This window comes from Cololabis saira, chromosome 17, assembly GCF_033807715.1.
Source record: "Cololabis saira isolate AMF1-May2022 chromosome 17, fColSai1.1, whole genome shotgun sequence".
NCBI lineage: Eukaryota > Metazoa > Chordata > Actinopteri > Beloniformes > Belonidae > Cololabis > Cololabis saira.
Window position 1 is genome coordinate 39906158 of NC_084603.1, and position 19564 is coordinate 39925721.

The 19564-nt window shown below is 43.2% G+C and overlaps 1 protein-coding gene across 1 annotated transcript; it reads left to right on the forward strand.

The window, feature by feature from the left end:
- On the forward strand, positions 1-15130 carry si:ch211-195b21.5 (uncharacterized). Its single transcript, XM_061745021.1, has 8 exons — positions 1-199; positions 8411-8556; positions 8652-9309; positions 10392-10947; positions 12835-12896; positions 12989-13085; positions 13190-13308; positions 13834-15130. The coding sequence occupies exons 1-8, from the start codon at positions 53-55 to the stop codon at positions 14353-14355; spliced, it is 2307 nt and encodes a 768-aa protein (XP_061601005.1). The 5' UTR covers positions 1-52; the 3' UTR covers positions 14356-15130.
- Positions 15131-19564: the final 4434 nt, after the last annotated feature.

Consider the following 19564-nt stretch of genomic DNA (forward strand, 5'->3'; position numbering starts at 1 on the left):
TTTCCCGGACCTTTCTGTTCCTGCACCGTCGAAGTTCCTCTGAAACCGGGCCATGTACCGCCCGGACCGACCCCCCCGCGGTCCCCGGCCGCGGTTCGGCCCCCCGCCGCCCCGCGGCCCCGGCCTCGGTCCCGGACCCAGACCCGGCCCCGGAGCGCCGTACCCGGGGAGCCACTACAGCCCCCGCGGATTCATCAGAGTACGTACACCCGCAGAACCAGAACCAGGTGTGCCCCGGAGCTCTGTCTCTGGGCCAGATGTTTGTGCTGCTCCGGTGTTTGTCGTCCCAGCAGAACCGAGCCGGGGCTGCTCCACATGTGCATGTTTCAGCATGCGCATGCGCGTTTGGAGCAGCAGCAGCATTAGAGACTGATGAACTTTCATCAATCAGAGTCTCATAATCAATCACTGCAACAATAGTAATAATTAAAGCTGCAGCAGCGATGAACGGGCCCTCGCATTGTGCAATTTTCACAATAAAGGTCAAGGACTCAAAAGTCCGATGACACCACCTACGAGTCTTTATGTCAAACCATTCAAAAGTTATGGCAGAAAGTAGGAACTATCAGATATGGACCAACCAACTAAAAGCAGAGCTGGGTAGAGTAGCCAAAAATTGTACTCAAGTAAAAGTACTGTTACTTCAGAATAATATGACTCACGTAGAAGTAAAAAGTAGTCATCCAAATAATTACTTGAGTAAAAGTAAAAAGGTACTTGGTGAAAAAACTACTCAAGTACTGAGTAACTGTTGAGTAATGTCTGATTTATTTTTTTTAACACAACCATTCAAACAGATAAAAGTACAAAATAATCATCTTCAGGCAAATTAAATCAATAAAATAAATTAAAATTAATAAATAATAGCTTAAATTAAAATAATCTTAAAGTAAACTCAAGTACTTTAATAAATAATAAAATAAATAAAATAATAACAGAATAAAAAAATAAATTAAGCACAAGTAGCACAACATTTCCAGCCTTTGTACTTTTCTTTTTTAACCAGGCAGAACTAGAACAAACATGAACTCATAGAAACTCTGTGTGTGTTTGAGTCTGTGTAAATGTGACAAAACATGCAAAAACAAACATTTTTCCCAAAGAATCACCCAGTGATGTCATGATTGAAACGTACGTGGATAAAAGGGATAAAAGAAAAGTAACAGCTCAACGTAGCCTAATGTAGCGGAGGAAGAGGAACAGTTTCTTCTTCACAAATCTACTCAAGTAAAAGTTAAAAGTATAGTGATTCAAAACTACTCCTAAAAGTACAACATTTCCCAAAACTTACTCAAGTAAATGTAACGGAGTGAATGGAACTCGTTACTACCAACCTCTGGCTACTAGTATCACTTCCTGTTTAACGTTGAAGTTTGACGCGGCGCCACGGCCACGCCATTTCACGAAAACTCACGATTTTCATACCTTTTCATCGTTAATGTCTTTTGTGTCTCCTGAGCGAGTTTTATTTCGAACGGACGATCCTGCTAGGAGGAGTTCGTTAAAGTACGACACGTGAAAATGGCATAAATTGCGGCAAAATTACACCATTAATACAAAATGGCCGACTTCCTGTTCGGTTTGGGCCATGGCGCCAAGAGACTTTTCTTTAAGTTGCGACATGATACAGGTGTGTAGCGATTTTCGTGTATGTACGTCAAACCGTATTGTGGGGCTTGAGGAACAAAGTTTTCTAGGGGGCGCTGTTGAGCCATTAGGCCACGCCCATTAATGCAAACCATTTAATATAAACATTTATCACCAGGCCTGGCTTGGTGCAAAATTGGGGTGGGCACGTTTAGGGGGAAAAAAATGCCCTCATTTGGTCGGAAAAATAAGGAGAAAGAGAATGAGAACAATTCCTACAGATACAATAGGGCCTTCAGTGTGAAGACTGGATTGTATCTGTAGGAATTGTTCTCATTCTCAGTGCTCGGACCCTAATAAGCACAATCATCTGCTGTGCACCTTTCAATAATCATGTCTACCTCATACTGCTGCACCTTTCACTTTTTTTAAATTGTATATATGTTAATAAGAGCTGTCATTTGTATATAGAGGGAATGCGCATGACGTCACAGATGCGACTTTACAGAGTGTCAGAAAGACTGAGTGTCAGAAAGACTGAGTGTCAGAAAGACTGAGTGTCAGAAAGACTGAGTGTCAGAAAGACTGAGTGTCAGCGTAAACTTTCAATTTGAGCAACTAGAAAACATCTAAAATGGGAAAGAGCTGTTGTGCGATCGACTGTACTCATAGATTTAGCAAGAAATCGGAGTTATCGTTTTACAGACTGACGAAAAATAAGCTTAAGAGACACAAATGGATCACTGCAATTCACAGAAACAACTGAATCAGCTGATGGTCCAGTCTTAGTCCTGGACCAGCAGGTCCAGACTAAACCAGCTGATGGTCCAGTCTTAGTCCTGGACCAGCAGGTCCAGACTAAACCAGCTGATGGTCCAGTCTTAGTCCTGGACCAGCAGATCCAGACTAAACCAGCTGATGGTCCAGTCTTAGTCCTGGACCAGCAGATCCAGACTAAACCAGCTGCTGGTCCAGTCTTAGTCCTGGACCAGCAGATCCAGACTAAACCAGCTGCTGGTCCAGTCTTAGTCCTGCACCAGCAGATCCAGACTAAACCAGCTGATGGTCCAGTCTTAGTCCTGGACCAGCAGGTCCAGACTAAACCAGCTGATGGTCCAGTCTTAGTCCTGGACCAGCAGGTCGGTGTGATCTGATCATCAGCAGGTTCCTCTAACGGAGCCAAAGCTCCATCAGGATTTGCTGGTTCCATCGTTGAGCTCCTTTAGTTGTTTGTTCAGATCATGTGGTTGATTGTGAGATTGTTGCAGCTCCACTCTTGTGTAAATTATCTGGTGATGTGGGGACTGTCGTGTCCTTCACGTGGTCGTGAACTTATTGTTGACGTCACGTTTCCTCATATTCTGCACTTCACTGCATCACCAGTGAGAGTCGCCAATGGACAAAACTTTCCACGTTCAAATCACTTTTTGAACATCCGACCGTGAGCGTAGAAAGTGGCGTACGCACGTTTCTTGTGCGCCGCACTCTTTGTACATGAGGCCCCAGCTCTTTTGGAGATGTGTGTTGGGTCTCATGTTGACACCAGTCGGGAGCAGCTGACCTCCACACCAGCCACGCTCCGGCCAGCCCGGGGCTTCAGCGGGGCATCCCTGTTCACATGTACATGTTGCAGTATTAACGCTGTAGTTGCAGTCCCAGCGCCGCATGTGGGAGGTCAGTTACGGGGAAGCAGCCGCTCGCTTTGATGCCGGCTGGAAAAGAAAGCTGCGAGCCCATGTTTCATGGAGAATTACCAGATCTACTGCATCTATGTGAAATAAACCAGTGTCTTATGAGTAGGCCTGTGTTGACAAAATTAGTGATGCACCGAATGTTTGATAACCGAAATTGTTTGGCGGAAAATAACAAAAACACTTTCGGTGTTCGGTGGAATAAGTGGGGAAAAAAACGAACAATTAATAACGGCGTGTGATGACGCAATCAAACAGCGAACAGCTGGAGTGTTAAATGCAGCAAACATGTCAGCATGTCAGATCATTACTGGGATGTGGAGAAAAAGCAGAGGACACGAGAAATGATCCAGGCAGAGTTGGATTTGGGAAACCGCTTGTTGATGGAGACGGTGACGGGACGCACAGCAGAGAAAAGGTCGTACTACCGATGCGGTGGAGAAAACTCAGTGTCTGATATGACGAGATCCTCCAAAAAAATAACCCAGATTTTAGAAATTATTATACAAGGTGGGAACAGGAGATAATTAAAAAGGATTATGAGAAAAAAATACAATAAATACAGTAAGACAAATTGTGACTGCCGTGTATTTCACTGCACATTTATTTGATTTATGCAATGGTGAAAAAATTGGCAAAATAAATGAAAAATTGCGAAGAACCATTGTTTTTTATTATTCGGTATTCGGCCAAGTGTTTATTATTATTTTTGGTTTCGCCACAAATTTTCATTTCGGTGCATCACTAGAAAAAATCGAATTTCCGATTCTAAATTGATTTTTATGTCTAAAGATCGATTTAAACATTTTTTTTTCTTTTTTCTTTATTTTTTTCATCATTACATTTTCAGTTTAAGATTAAGATTCCCAGAATATTCAAATTTTTTGAGATAGGATATTTGAGTTTTCTTAAGCTGTAAGCCATGATCAGCTATATTAAAATAATAAAAGGCTTGCAATATTTCAGTTGATTTGTAATGAATCCAGAATGTATGACATTTTAGTTTTTGTAATTGCATTACAGAAAATCACAATATTCTAATTTTCTGAGACAGTCCTGTAATGTTAACTGTGATTTAAAGTTTGGCTTCCAACGATCACAACAACCTAATCAAGGTAGAATAGAGCAGTCGCCAGTGAAGGGCATTAATGACAGCGGTAACCCAACAAGGTTCATCCAGATCAGACGTGTCTGGTTAAAAGAAACCCGGATCAGCTGTCGCGCACATGGATCCAGCACGACTCGACACAAGCCAACGGCCCCAGCCACGCCCTCGCACGGCCCGACACGGCTGTTTCCAGTCAAATATGCAACGTTTTAGGGTTTAAAATGATGCTATTTTGATTTTGGTACGGCAGCGACGAACAACAGTCCAGTCGACAGAGCAAGTGGACCGAACTCGTCTGGTTTCTGAACCTGCTCTTCGTCAGAAAGGTGAGTTTTCCAAACAATCTCTCTCTTTCAGATAAGACGTAGCCAGGATTGTCTTTTATGCTTCACAATATTGAATCACAAACTCTAGTTGTTGCACACATTTGTTGGAATTAAATCTTAAGACTAGTTTCTTTTTGTTTTGTTTTAAATATAACTGAATTTGAATGTAGAGCATTTTCTGATGTTAAAATCTGATGTCTGATTATTTGCAGGTTAAAATGCAAGAGATGATTTTGATCCTGCGGCGGTGAAAGAGACGTTTGGAAATGCACAGGAGGAGGAAGTGAAGCGGTTCTCCTCCTCCAGTTTCTGTTCTTGTGTGTGATGAATGAAGCTGCTGGTCTCTAAAGGTCGTAGAATGAAGTAACTATGGATGAATAAAAACTGGATACACAGAGAGCAGAGCTGATGCAGAAGCAGCTGCCCCATTGAAGCTCAGCCAGCGTGAGCAACATCTTTAAAGCCCTGCAGCAGTGCTGAGGAGAAGAGTGGAGACGAGCTCCACGGACTTGTGGCGCTTTTCCACTAGCACCTACTCAGCCCGACTCGCCTCGGTTTGGTTCTTTTCCACTAGGGGTCTAACGTATTGAGTAGATACTTTTCTGTATCTATTCTGCCGAGGTTCTAAGCTGCTGAGTCGGCTGTATCTGACATCATCACACTACAGGCCACCGATTGGTCGGGGGGTTGGAGTCAGACATCTGAGTCAGGAGGAGGAAATCAGAGAAAGAGACTCTGACGGATTCTGGTTCATTTTATTCAACAGCAACGGCAGCAAAAGTCTGTTTCATGATCCAACTCTGAGGGTCAGATGTTCATAAACCTGGTGCTGAGGAGAGAATTAAAAAGGGGTCTAGACGGAGATAAGGAACGACCAGATCCACCAGGAGCTCTGTCTCTTCATAGCTGCTTTCTCTCACTCTCATTTTTTAACTTGATATCAAACACAAGCCACAGATCCAGCAGCACATCTATCATCTCCTCCAGGTTCTACATCTTTAGTGTTGTTGTCTTCTTCATTTAGATACACAATCAAATACGTCACAGCAGCTTCTCCAACCTCCTACTTCTGATCCAGGTGCTGAATTGTAGTGGAAAAGAAACCAGGCCAAGCTGAGATGAGTAGAGATGAGTAGGTGCTAGGGGAAAAAGCGCCATTGTCAGCCACTGATAGTATGGAAGAAAACCAGACGAACCAGAGACGATGATACACCGTGTAAGACTGGACGTCCTCATCAAACCGTGATCTGTGCTGTGGGAGGTCATTCTGAATTTAACCTCATTGGATAAAAAGGTTTACCTTGTTGCCACAGCGAAGTGATGTCCCTTTAGCAGTGGTAGGAGGTGACTGACGGGGACTTCTCTTCTCTTCTGACCAAACCAGACGAAACTTGTCTCGCACTTCTTTAAACTTTGCGATCACAGTGAAAATCAGTCCTTTTTTATTTTTTATTTCGGTTTTCAGTGTGTGTTTAGGTCGTGTTCTGACCTGCTGATAACATGTGATGTTTTGATTTTTACATCCCACTTGTGGATGTTTAGAATAGAATACTTTATTGTCATTATACATGGGTACAGTGAGATTAAGAGCAGCATCACCTCTCCAGTGCAAACAGATGAGAAATATAAAAAAGCTTAAGGTGCATTTTGAATAGTGAAATCAAGACCTGAGATCCTATCTACAGATAATAACATAACTACACATGTGGAATATTGCACATATAGGCCGGGAAAAAGTATTGCACGGTAAAAAAACAGTAATTGAAGACATTCACATTTTGTTCAGGGCGATTATGGCTTTAGGGAAAAAGCTCTTTTTCAGTCTGTTGGTTTTGGACCTGATGACTCAAACAGGTTAATGGTAATTATTAATCCTGGAGGGAATTATTTGACTTTTGTTTTCGTTTTAAAGCATTGTCTTTTCTTTTTTTTTTATGTAACTGAAGAATCGTCTGTTATAAAAGATTTAGATTACCTATAAAACTTGTGCTGTCTTTCCTCGTGCTTCACCGCGGGCCGTCTCCGTAGCAACACCACATCATTTCAACTGCATGTTTTACATGGAAACATGGCTTGTGGGCCAACAATTCAGTTATGATTCAGATTATTAAACATTCATCGTTCGTTTTTCCACCTGAAATTGAATTTGACCTGAACTACCGAGTTTTGAAGGGATTTCAGATGGTTGGTGACTTCTGCTTCTTCAGATGTTTGATTGGCGGGTCGCTGAGTCCCATACTTCATCCATCAGCTGAGGAGCCAGCACGTTTCCTAGCAACCATTTTTGTTTTAATTCCCCAACTTTCACGCGTTCATGAACTAAGTGCTCTGATTAATTAAGATGCTTCGTTGCGCAGCAGCCTCGTCTTCCTTGACGCGACCTGACCTCGTTACAGCACATCAAAACATCTGGTTTGTTTAAACCTGAAGATATTTTAAAGGATTAAAGGATTAAATGACCTGAGGCCAGCCGCTGGTGCCGTATTACCTGTTTATTTCACGTTACTCTCATTCACATGCGTACAGGAGCAGAGCTGTGCACTAACAAACTTATTTTATCAGGAATTAATTTATTTCATTTTTGCTGATTTGACTGCCGTTTTTACCTGAACTGCTCATGTGAAACACGTAACTGATGGATGGTCCGAACAATTTTATTTGCTATGTCCTTTTTTTTTTTTTTAATGTCCTGGGTCCCGCACCATGAATTCTTTCCACTGAAAGTTCCATATGTAGAATGTCCATAAACAGATTAAACCAGTGACATGTTTGTAGATCGTGTGGTGGTTTCCATCCAAGAGCAAGCATTTTTTTAGCAGCTGTTAATCCTGCCAGGTACACAACTTTTTCTTTGTATTGTAAATTTAACTGAGTCATCATTAATCAGGAGCACCCTGGGAGAACATGGGATTGCCTTTCCAGTGACATTGGATATATATACTGACTTTTTGCCAGAATGACAGAATACAGGCGGGTACTGCCAAAACATGTAAAAAAAAATAGTCAGACTAAAGCTTGAGTTATGGTTCTGCACCAAATCGACGCCGTGCACACGCCGCCTTCGTGAACCTTCGGACTTCTCCGTCACTCCATTTCTCCGCGGTGCAGAACCCCCCGTGACCGCTAATTCGCGATCTTTTCCTGAATGGTTTACCCGACTTTTTCCCATCACATTGAATCAAAGAGATAAGGACAACTATTATGCAAAAAAACAAAACAAAAAAAAATCACACATACGCGAAGAAAAGAGCGCTGAAAGTTCACGACTGCTTCAAACCAGAAACCGGAAATGCGTTGCTACCAAGCGAACCAATCACAGCCCTCTGCGTCGCCTCGACGCGTAGTTACAATTTTTGGGAGGTGCGCATCAGTGACGCCATGTGGTCTGCGTCGACACGTACCCTACGGCGTAGGCACGCCGTCGTTTTGACGCAGAACCATAACTCAGCCTTAATTCTTGATGTCAAAAGGAAAGATTGTTGGGTTGGCCGACCGGGCCAGCTGGCGGTGTGTGCCCGTAGTATCGTGGGCAGTTTTCAAAACACATAAAGCCCAGACGTGACGTCCTAAATTGTCACATTAACCAGAAAAGGCACTGATCCACTTGTCCTAATTTTGATCCTAAACACTGTTTAAGCTGATTTATATTGTAGCTATGTGTTGTACGCCACTATAACATGAACTCTGAATACTCTCAGCCCCACTGTAGCAACTTCTCCATAGACCGTAGTACAGTGATTGCTTTGGGAGGCAGCCAGCAGATTGTCCCTCCTGCAGGGTCACCTCACCTGCAGGTCCCACAGTGGACCCCCTCTTCTGTGGACCGGCGCCACCCAGACAACAGGTACGTACTTGTGTTGGGTGTCCAAGTCAGTAGTTGCAGCCCTCATGTTTATCTGGTTTGTGTTGATGTTGAAGCTCACACTTATTGATTTCTAGTGACCGAGCTGGCGAGGAGTTCCTGAGATGCATCGCAGCCAACAAGCCCCTCCCGGATTATCTCAAGGGCAACATGGCGTACAACCTGGTCGATGCATATAAGTCTGCAAGTGAGCTCAAAGACGCGGTGAAATCAGACCCACAGCTGCAGAAGCACCTGGTCAGACGCAAGAGCCGCAGTCGAAGCCGGAGTTGCGGTCGGGCTCGAGCCAAGAGTCGTGCCAGAAGCAAAAGCCGAGCACGCAGCCGAAGCAGAGAAAGGAGCAAAAGTCGTGGTCGTGGCAAGAGTCGGGCCAAAAGCAGAACCAGGGCTCACAGTAGGAGCAGCAGTCGAAGCCAGAGCAGAGACAGGAAGAGCCGGGCTCGGAGCAAGAGCCGGGCTCGGAGCAAGAGCCGGGCTCGGAGCAAGAGCCGGGCTCGGAGCAAGAGCCGGGCTCGGAGCAAGAGCCGGGCTCGGAGCAAGAGCCGGGTCAGGAGATCCGAGTCAGGAAGCAGCAGTGGCGAGAGGAGCCACGGTAAGGACAGGAAGAGGAAGAGGAGCCCTGAACACGGCGGCATGAGTGGCAGTAGTCTGTTAGAGGGACTGAAGATGGTGATCAGCAGCAAAGACCTGGAAGGCCGCTTACCTGCTCTCAAGGACGCCATCCTGACTATCCAGGTAAAGCTCACCCTTCAGTCCACACGTCCTGTCCTAATGACCAAGATAGTTCAGACATTGTCCTGACTGTCAGCATTAAGAAGCTCTATGTAGATCTTTATTTAAAGGGGACCTATTATGAAAAACAGGTTTTCTCTTGCTTTAACATTCCGCCATGTCTTTATCTTCCCGTTCTCTAACCTCATTATCTATGCAGGATTCTGAGTGGGCGGGGCTATGATAATGAGGCTCTGTGCTGATTGGCTGCCTGAGCCTTCTTCCGGCTCTCGGCGAATGCGGACGCTTTTCTGCTCCTCTCCCTTATCTATCTGCCCTGCTACTGCTTTTGTCCTGTCTCGTCTTCAGAGTCTCTCCTTTTCACTCCTCCGAAATTCTTTGACAGGGCGGTTTGGCCGATCGCTCTAGTCACAATCTCCCTGGTGGAATGTAAACAAGGGACTCTGCCCCCACTAACCCTCCCCTCTCCAGGAACATCTGTGGACCTGTTTTCAGAACTGACATTGGCTGAGGAGCAGCTCTGAGCGAAGTTCACGGACTTACCGCTTACACACACACTGTACAGACACTGCAGAATTTGGTTGCTTTCCTCCTCCTCTGAGTTGGCAGGCTGAGGGGGAGACAACTTTATATATCATAAAGCAAGAAAAAACCTGTTTTTCATAATAGGTCCCCTTTACACTGATCAGTCTCATGGAGGTTTGAAACTTTCTCTCTCAAGAGAGAGAGGGAGAGAAAGTTTCAGCTCACAAAAACACGACTTCCTGACAAAAGCATGTTCAGATCAGTAAACGCTCCCGAATGAAGAAAAACCTTCTATCAGAGGAAAACCTTTGGGAATAATATCCAAACCTGTTTTCTCCTTAATTTGGTTTGAAAACAAAAGACGGCGCGCAACAACTGGTCCTGAAGTTAATTCTAACTTGCGGGCTGGTTCCGGTTTCAATCTGAGGGTCAGTGTAGGTTTGAATGAAAGTAATGACTCAAAGGTTCAGGTAACATGTTAACTGTTTCATGTTGTTCCATCAATATGTCGTCTGCGACTGAACCCCCAGATGTGTGTAACGCCGAACTCTTCCCTGCAGGCCTCAGATGAAAGCAGAGTTGTGGAGACCAGCTCTGATGGGGAAACTCACCAGCGGCACGGCGGCCAGGACGTTTCCATGTCGCTGGAGAATGACAGCATGCTGCTTCCTCACGAGAGGGTGGGAAGCGACTTCTCCTGGCTCCAAGAGATGAGCCAGGAGGACATCTTGGCACAGAAAGCCAATGAGCTGGAGGATGAGGAGTCCTTCTTGTATGGGACAGAAATGGTTTCCCAGGTTGCAGAGTATGGCAAAAAGCAGCAAGCGGGCATTCAACAAAACCCGTCCCTGTTTGCCGGCTTTGATCCCAAACAGGCTCTCACAGCTTCAGCTGCACTGGCCTCCTTGGGCTTCGACAGCCTGCAGTGTGAGAAACTCAAGAGCATGTTGAGTAGCCTGGACGCTTCGCCAGATGCAGGAAAGCACACGGCGAGGACGGCGGGGCAGCAGGAGGGTGGCGAGCCTGCCGCATGTGTCAGCTCTGTCACGGCGGTGGCATCGCTAAGCAACCCCAACGTGAGGAAAGCTCTGGAGTCCCTGCAGTCTCTCATCAAAGGTCAGACTCCCACTCTGAATGAAACGCTCAGATTATCAAGTTGCTTTTAATCCTCCATTTATCGCTTCAGTTTAGTGGGATCTTTCAGATGAAGCAGAATGAAATGAACACTTCAGTTAGGTTCATGTAGCACTGATTCACACAATAAATGTCATCTCAAGGTAATTTCAAGCTTTTCATTATCTAACTCACTCCATTTCAGTTCAAATGAGTATTTATCTCTAATAAAAACAGTATGGCTAAGGAGCCCAACAGGTTGCGTGGAGTAACAGTTGGTGCATTTCTGAGCGTGCACGAGCCGACAGTAGGCAAGTCAAGTTTATTTCTATAGCACAATTCAAGACAAGGTAATCCAAAGTGCTTTACATCAACATTAAAAGTTGATATTGGCCTATAGTTACTAAGTGTTGTAGCATCCAGATTAGATTTTTTTAGAAGAGGTTTTATTACTGCAGTTTTCAAAGCCTCGGGAAACTGGCCTGTTTGAAGAGAAGTATTTATTATCTGCAGTAGATTCGGAGCTATGCAGTTAAAAACTGTTTTAAAAATGTTTGAAGGCAGAATATCAAGACAGCATGTTGTGGGCTTTAATTTTGAAACCGTTTCCATTAAGGTTGTATAATCTAAGAGTGTTATCATTCCTGAGCTGGAGCTGCACATTGTTTGTCTTATCTGTAATATTTTGTTTGTTAAAAAGGCAGCAAAGTCATTACAGGCCTTTTCACACAGCAGTTCAGGGGGGATTGAGGCTGTGGGGATTGTCAGTCTGTCTACCACAGAAAACAGTGTGCGAGCATTATTACTGTTTCTATTGATAATCTCTGAAAAATACGATTGCCTTGCATTCTTCAGTTTCTGGTTATAGTAAGAAGACTCTCTTTATAAATGTTGTAATATACCTGAAGTTTGTTTTTTCGCCACCTGCGTTCTGCTTGTCTACATATCCTTCTCTGTTCTTTAACCACTGTGGCGTTTCTCCAGGGTGACTTTTTCCTCCCGGACAGAACTTTGGTCTTAATTGGGGCTATAGAATCAATAACAGTCATAACATTGGAACTGAAACTGTTAACAAGGTCATCAACTAGAACTGAGGGAAGGGTTGGTGATGGTGTAAAACCCTGGGTGAATAATGCACAGGTGTTATCATTTATATAACGCTTTCTGATTACCTCTGCTTCACCTTTCATAGGATTGGCAACAGTGGTCATTTTAAACAAGACACAGTAGTGATCAGATAGAGCAACATTGTTCACCACAACCTCTGAGATATTAAGACCTTTGGAAATAATTAGATCTAATATGTGTCCTCTGTTATGTGTTGGATCTGTGACATGCTGGGAAAGCCCAAAAGTATCCAGAATATTTAAAAGTTCCTTCGCACACCCATCTTTAGGATTATCAACATGAATGTTAAAATCACCCACTAAAACACAATCAAAATCCATGCACATGATTGACAGTCGTTTGGCAAACTTATCAAAAAGCCTTCATCATATTTGGGGGGTCTGTAGATGGTCACTAAGATTGGTCGACAGGGGGATTTTAATTGAATGGCAACATATTCAAAGGAGTCAAATTGTAGAGAGTAACAACTTCATTTATTCAGAACCCGGGGAGACGAGACCAGCAAACAGGGAGATTAGTCCTGGGATATCTGCCTGTGAGACAATTATCCTGCATCTTGTGTTCCATCCAAACTAAAGTCTTCTTCAGTGTCAGCCCGCGTTTATGAAGTTGAAACAACCGTTGGTGTTTGCAACTACTCAGCTGTCTGAGGCTGATTTTGGATTTCTGTTATGCAGTAAGCTGAAGGTGATACGGTTCTAATAATTTATCCTTTTAACGTTATTATTTATTAAATTGTTTGTTTGGTCTTTCGTCTTTAAGCGACAAAGGAGAAACGGACGAAAAGTGATGGACTGCCTCTAATGTCCTCCGACAAACAGAAGGTAAGGCATCTCCCAACGCGGTGAAACCTCAGCAAAAAGTGGCAACATTACATTTCCAGGTTGTTTTCTAATCGTAACTGATGTCTTATCAGGCAGGTGATGCCGAAGAAAGGAAAAGAGAGAAACATAACAAAATAAATCAAATGCAGTCCCTGGCGAAAGAGTTGGACGAGTTATTAAAGCAGGATGGTAAACCGGTTATGTGTTGTAGTTTTTGCACATTTCACTGTCCCCATGTCAGTAATGGTCCTAACGCTCTGCTGATCTCTGCTGTCCTTGTTCCCGGCTCGCAGGACTGTCCTTCATGTCGGCAGTCATGGGATTCTACTGTCAGAAGTGTGAGGAGTTCATTGCTGACTTGAACTCTGTAGAAAACCACGCAGCCATCCACGTCCGCAGTAACTCCAACAGTGTGAGTATCCCCTTCCCGGTAGCTGGGGCCGCGTGGAGCTGGGTTAAAGAGTTCAGTATCTTGCAGTAATGCTGTTACAGAATTGTTATAAATTCAGTAAATCAAGACTTCATGTTGAGTCTCACGTCCAGAAAATGTGGGGCCAAACATGGCCAGGGAGGAAAACAGTCAGGTTCCAGTCAGGTTCCAGGAGAAGCACAAGTGTGCTTCATCTTCATTTAGCTAATCTGCAGGAGAGTTACGCCGACATGACGGGCCGACAACAAGAAAACAAATGAGCCGCATGAACACAACAAACATTCATTTAGATCACAATTTAGACAAATTAATTTAAAGGGTTCACACAGTTATTCTTGCCGCTACGTCATTCTGCTTGTCAAGATTATCCCCGTGTCTTAATGACTTGCAGGGACGCTGCCGTGCAGATTCTTTTAATCACTAGTGACCACCGTAGTCTTGACATTAGTGTTTCTACTCTCTATTTCAGCATGTAAAATGTTCTTTTTCGTGTGTCTTTTTAATCAGAAAGAGCAGCTGGAGCACGCTAAAGATGGTAAAGGACACCTGCAGCTCCACAGCACCAGCAGGAACCAGCCTCAGTCCTCTCAGTCCTCTCATTCCTCCGGGAGGAGAGAAAGTTCTCACAGCAACTGCAGAGAATTCCAACAGAGCTGGACGAACGAGAAAAATCACCAAAACACGCAACGCGACGACGGCCTCGGAGTCCGCAGGGACCGGCAGGGAAACATCTGCCTGAAAGACGAGATGAAGAAGGAGACAATGCTCATAACCGTGTCCCGAGGACTCTTTGCTCCTCCAACCATCAGGGTGAAGGAGGAGGTGAAGGAGGACTACGGCAAGGTCGGAGGAGGAGACGTGGACGGCAAGAACAAATCCTCGAAGAGCAGCAGAGATGCCAAGACAGAAGAAGATGACAGCAGTGACAGCAGCGATGACGACAAATCACCAAAATCAAAACATCAGAAGAAGAGGAAGAAGAAGGAGAAAAAGAAGAAGAAGGAGAAAAAGAAGAAGAAAGAAAAGTGAGATGAGTCTTGAGTGGTGTCAGTTTCCACAGGACCGTGTTGGCGCCCCGGATTGTCATCTTTTAGACCTTAGTTTTATCGTTATTCTCCAGTTTTGTTGTGTTGCTCGTGTGGTCAGCAGCTGCAGCTCGGCTTCAGAAAGTCCCCGTCATGACATCACATCCACTTCTAGTCGCTCACACGCAGACATGACTTCTAAACATAGTCAAGACTTGAATATTTGGAGGTAAATTTCCACCGGTGACCGAGCTGCTTTCAGTCTCTGAACCTGAATTTCGTCCCGGACGGGTCTCGGACGGGTCCCGGACGAGTCCCGGACGATACCCGGACGATACCCGGACGAGTCCCCGACGGGTCCCCGACGGGTCCCGGACGGGTCCCGGACGGGTCCCGGACGGGTCCCGGACGGGTCCCGGACGGGTCCCGGAACTGCTCGCGTGGAGACGGAAGTGATGCAAATGATCTCGTCTCGCTTTTGGTAAGTAGGCCGACTGGTGCGCTTTCACGCGGGAACACGATGCTGTCCGACACGCCTGACGCGCGCCTTCCTCGTTTCTTCTGCTGGTTGGTAGGAAAGACGCAGGGACTTCTCTTTGTTTACATCACCACCTGCATATATCGTGTTTTTCCAGGACCAACAGCATCGTAGAGTTAGAAGTGTTTCTATGTTTGATTTCTTCTTCCTTGTCTCCGTTTGACCTGAAGTGCACGGACTCTACCCTGTGATGACGCTGTTGATCAAGATGCAGAAATGTGTACATTTGAATAAAATGTGTTTAAAAAGACGGATGTTGTTTTGTGTTGCTACTTAAACAGTTGCTTCCCCAGTAAAAGCAAACCGGCTTTTTGTAGAAAGTAGAGAGCCAGAGACTGGTGTATGTTTGACGTGTCTCAGTGGGACAACTGGGTGTCAGGGTGTCTCTGGAGCTCACCTGGCCGGGTCTCCACCCGTGTACGTCCAAGTGCTCTTCCCTGCAGCTGTCCAGTGAGGACCGGAAAACCCCAAACTAGATTGTCTAGTATCGGTGGAGGAATCTGAGACCCCTCAGAAACCGATGCAGCTGGGCCACCACAGGTCCTGCCTTGCTCTGCCGAGCTCAAATCCCAGAATATATCAGAAACTTAATGTCTTAATGTCTTAATGACGTACACAACATTTGTGTCATTTAAAAAAATCTTTTTAAAAATGCATTTTCAAATAGAGAAATATATACCATATTTTCTGCACTATAAGGCGCACCACATTATAGGACGCACCTTCAAAGAATTACGCATTTTAAAACGTTTTACATATATAAGGTGCACCGCATTATAAGGCGCACTAAATATCTGGTAAAATACCGTACTATAGTGGCTGGAGTTGAGTTACGTATCTACCTGATGGAGCTGCTACAGGAAATGCTACAAAATCCTACAGCAAATGCAAATGCAAATGCAAAAAAAAAAACAAGAAGAAAAGTACTGTATGTGAAACTTTATTAACAAAATAAAAACCAGCTTTGCTCCGTCTCGTCAAAGTCGCCATTATGCGAGTCAGCGTCGCTGCTGTTGTCTTGAACGTCTGTGACGATTCCTGACGTTTTTAGCGCCATTACTCCGGCGACACCAACTACATTACCCACAATCCCCCTGACTACAGTAACAGAAATTACCGTAATGATCATATATAAGGCGCACTGTATTATAAGGCGCACTGCCGGTTTTTGAGAAAATTAAAGGCTTTTAGGTGCGCCTTATAGTGCGGAAAATACGGTAGCTGTTGTTTAAAAATGGATTTAGCAATACTTTGATCTATTCAAGCATTCAAAGAGACATTTGTGTTCTTTTCCCTGCTTCGTTAGATGTTTTTCAGATTAGTATTTTCTGAACCTGTTACGCTCCAAACAGAGGGTAAACACAGTTGTTTTAAATCCCAGAACAGAAACATTTCTTTACTTCAAAAAGCATGTTCAAAATGGTTTAAAAAATAACATTATTCAATAACTAATTCATTTATAAATTACCTAATTCGAAAATGCCTCATTACCATTTGCATGATGTTCCTAGTCCTCCATACACACACCTCTGGTCATTGGTTGGAGGATAAAGCCGATCAAACGTGTTTTCCATGTAAACCTCAATTGGGAAATACTATTTCCATGTAAACTCAAAGGCAAATAGTTTAATTTGGAATTATTATATTACATGATGTTTTTATCATATTAAAAACATCATGTAACCGTTGTGTGTGTGTGTGTTTGTGTGTGTGAGAGAGGTGAGTGAGTGAGTGAGTGAGAGAGAGAAGGAGACTGTGAGGTGAACCACAGGTTGTATTAAGCCTCTCTTTTTCTCTTACTGCATGGTGACATGTTCCAAATGGATGAAACGAGCAGGCCTGGGACACCGTCTCATATCATCTCCTAATCCAGTCCAACTTTATTTATAACACACTTTAAAACAGCCACAGGGGACCAAAGTGCTGTGCAGAAGAATAAATAAGAATTCTAATACTAAAAGACAAAATGATAAGACAATAAAATCTGACAAGATACAATAAAAATGAAATAAAACCAAGTGAACACATCATGGTATCAAAGACCAAGGAGAAGAAATGTAAAAGCCAGAACAGTAGAGGCCTGTCTAATGTGTAAAGGCAGAGTATTCCACATTTTTGTAGCCACAATAATGAAAGCCGGTCTCTAGATCAGTGGTTCTCAAATGGGGGTACGCGTACCCCTGAGGGTACGTGAAGGCACTACCGGGGGTACGTGAGATTTTAATATATACATATATTTAAAAAGTAGCATCCATGCAAAAATCCTTTAAAAATAAATATTTCATAAATAATTGAGGAAAATATAAGTCTAAATTCATAAAATGAATTCTATCTTCAGGAGTAGGCTATTCAACTTATTATCCTAAAACTGCAGAATCTCCCCCACACCAGGATGGTTCCACCTAACCTGTCAATCACCTGGCTTCACCTGTCAATCACTTGGACCAACGATGGAGTCGTGGTTGAAGCGTAGCAGCAATATTTCTATGTTTAATAAATCAGTTACTGATGGCACACTGCTCTGTTTTAGGTCTTTTTTTTACAACCAAAAGTGCTTTGCGTTGGTTAGGGGGTACTTGGCTGAAAAAATATTTCACAGGGTGTACATCACTGAAAAAAGGTTGAGGACCACTGGTCTAGCTGATCTAGTACAACCAGGCTTGTTGTCATCACTTCCATCACTTCCATCACTTCCATGCTGCAGGTTCTCTGCAGGTTCACCGCCCTCTCAAACAGTGTGTAATAGGAGCTAAAGAAACACACAAACACTTGACTTTGACCACACAGACGAGTGTGGATTCTTTCATTTCACATGGCTGCAATGAAAACACATCCATGAAGACGCAGATCCATTTGAGCAGTTTGACATCAGTGATGGACCGGTGAAAGAAAAACAAACTCAACACAAAAAGCACAGCTCAAGTCAAGGCCACAGCTGAGGAGCAACTGGTTCATCATCAGCTTCTTAACACAACGGGACACAAGGTACTCAAATAGGGGTTTATTCATTTTCATTTCATTTTATTCTTTATTTCATTCAAAAAATAAAACAAACAATGCAATTCAAATACAAATACAAACGTTCATGAATTGTGAATGAAAAGGGAGCAGAAAGAAGAAGAATCTTATTTAATCTGCCCCTTTTTCCAAGAAATAAATTCACAAATAACATAAAAATAAAAAAAAAAACGAATGAAATTACCGACATCTATGGGTATGTCAATCAAACTTAACTAACATATTTCATTATATTTACTTAACATACAGGGTTTAATTGTTCTTTTGAATGTAATGTTTGATTTGGATTCTTTGTTTTCTTTGTTCAGATTGTTCCATAAACTGATTCCGTTGACAGAAACACAACTTTCCATCAATTTAGTCCTGAATCTTGTTTTTTTTTTAAATCTCTTCCTTTTAAGTTATACTTGCTTTCTCTTTTTTCAAACCTTTTCTGAATGTTGATTGGTAAAGTTTTTTTATGAGCTTTAAACATAATTTGCAGAATACTATAGTCTACTAATTCATGAAATTTCAACAATTTTAACTGAAGCTTCCTTTATAGTACGTGTATGTTCTGCTGGATCACTACACTGTACACACGTACTTTAAATGAGTCATTTGTTGTTTGTAATGTGTTCAGTGTGTCTGACCATCCTGAGGATGAACGGACAGGTCAGCTCCTGGACCAGTGATCAGGCCAGCTGACAGTCCTGCCGGGGCCCCGGACAAAATAATTTAAGATGGGCCCCCCTGCGCCCGGATCTCTCCTTCTCCCTCTTCCTCTCCTCTCCCTCTGCTCTTCAGGTTTTTATACAAGCTAATGGACGTTAACATTAGAGCTAGCCAGTTAAGTTCAGGTTAAGTCAGGTTAAGTTACAAGGTTGGTAAACGTTGTAACTGTTTCTTACCTTGCTCTACGCTGACTTTATTAATTCCAGCTTCACCGTCACCACTGCAAATATTTGTGTAGAGAATCTCTGAGGCCTCTATTTTCTTCTTCTCTTCTTCTCTTTTCTCTTTTCTGAGCACCAGACTTGTGCTGACCGGACATTTTCACCATTCTAATGGTTGAATTAAATGATAACGTCAAATTTTGATCAGCGGCCAAACCATTTTTGTGTTGGGGGTTCGTGACCACAAGGACAATTAGGAAGAAAACAAATAACAAGCTTTTTTGTAACTCAAATACTACATATTTTTTCAACAAATAGGCATATTTTGAAACATTTTGAAAAATGATTTAATGAGAATAAAAAAAATTAAAAACCGGTGTTTTTATGTGGGAGGAAAAGAAGAAGACGAAGACGTAAGTGAAAAGGAAGAAATAAGAACAACAACGAACGAGAAAATAAGTGAAAAGGTTAGTGTTCAACGTCGCTACGTGTAATTTTTAATGTGCAACACCGGTGCATCGGCAAAAATAGTCCCCGGTAATTTACTTCCGTTGTGGCTTTTTTATTTGCGTTGTTTTTTTATTTTATTTGCAGCGGGGTTTATTTTTGTTTGCAGCATTTGTTTTATTTTCTAAGCGTTTCTTTTATTTGCTAAGCGTTTGTTTCAGTTTGCAGCTTAACTTTTATTTTCAGCAATGGCGGGTCTCGGCCACCGTAGATAAGGCTTATGAGGACAATTTAAAACTTCAGTAGTAAACTTTCAGTGTAGTTTGGAAAAAGAT

Excerpts from the sequence above, each read along its gene's own strand:
- si:ch211-195b21.5 (XM_061745021.1), top strand. The coding sequence starts at position 53 with ATGTACCGCCCGGACCGACCCCCCCGCGGTCCCCGGCCGCGGTTCGGC. Across the intron at positions 200-8,410 it reads GCCCCCGCGGATTCATCAGA|CCCCACTGTAGCAACTTCTC; the intron begins GTACGTACACCC and ends GAATACTCTCAG. Across the intron at positions 10,948-12,834 it reads CCTGCAGTCTCTCATCAAAG|CGACAAAGGAGAAACGGACG; the intron begins GTCAGACTCCCA and ends TTCGTCTTTAAG.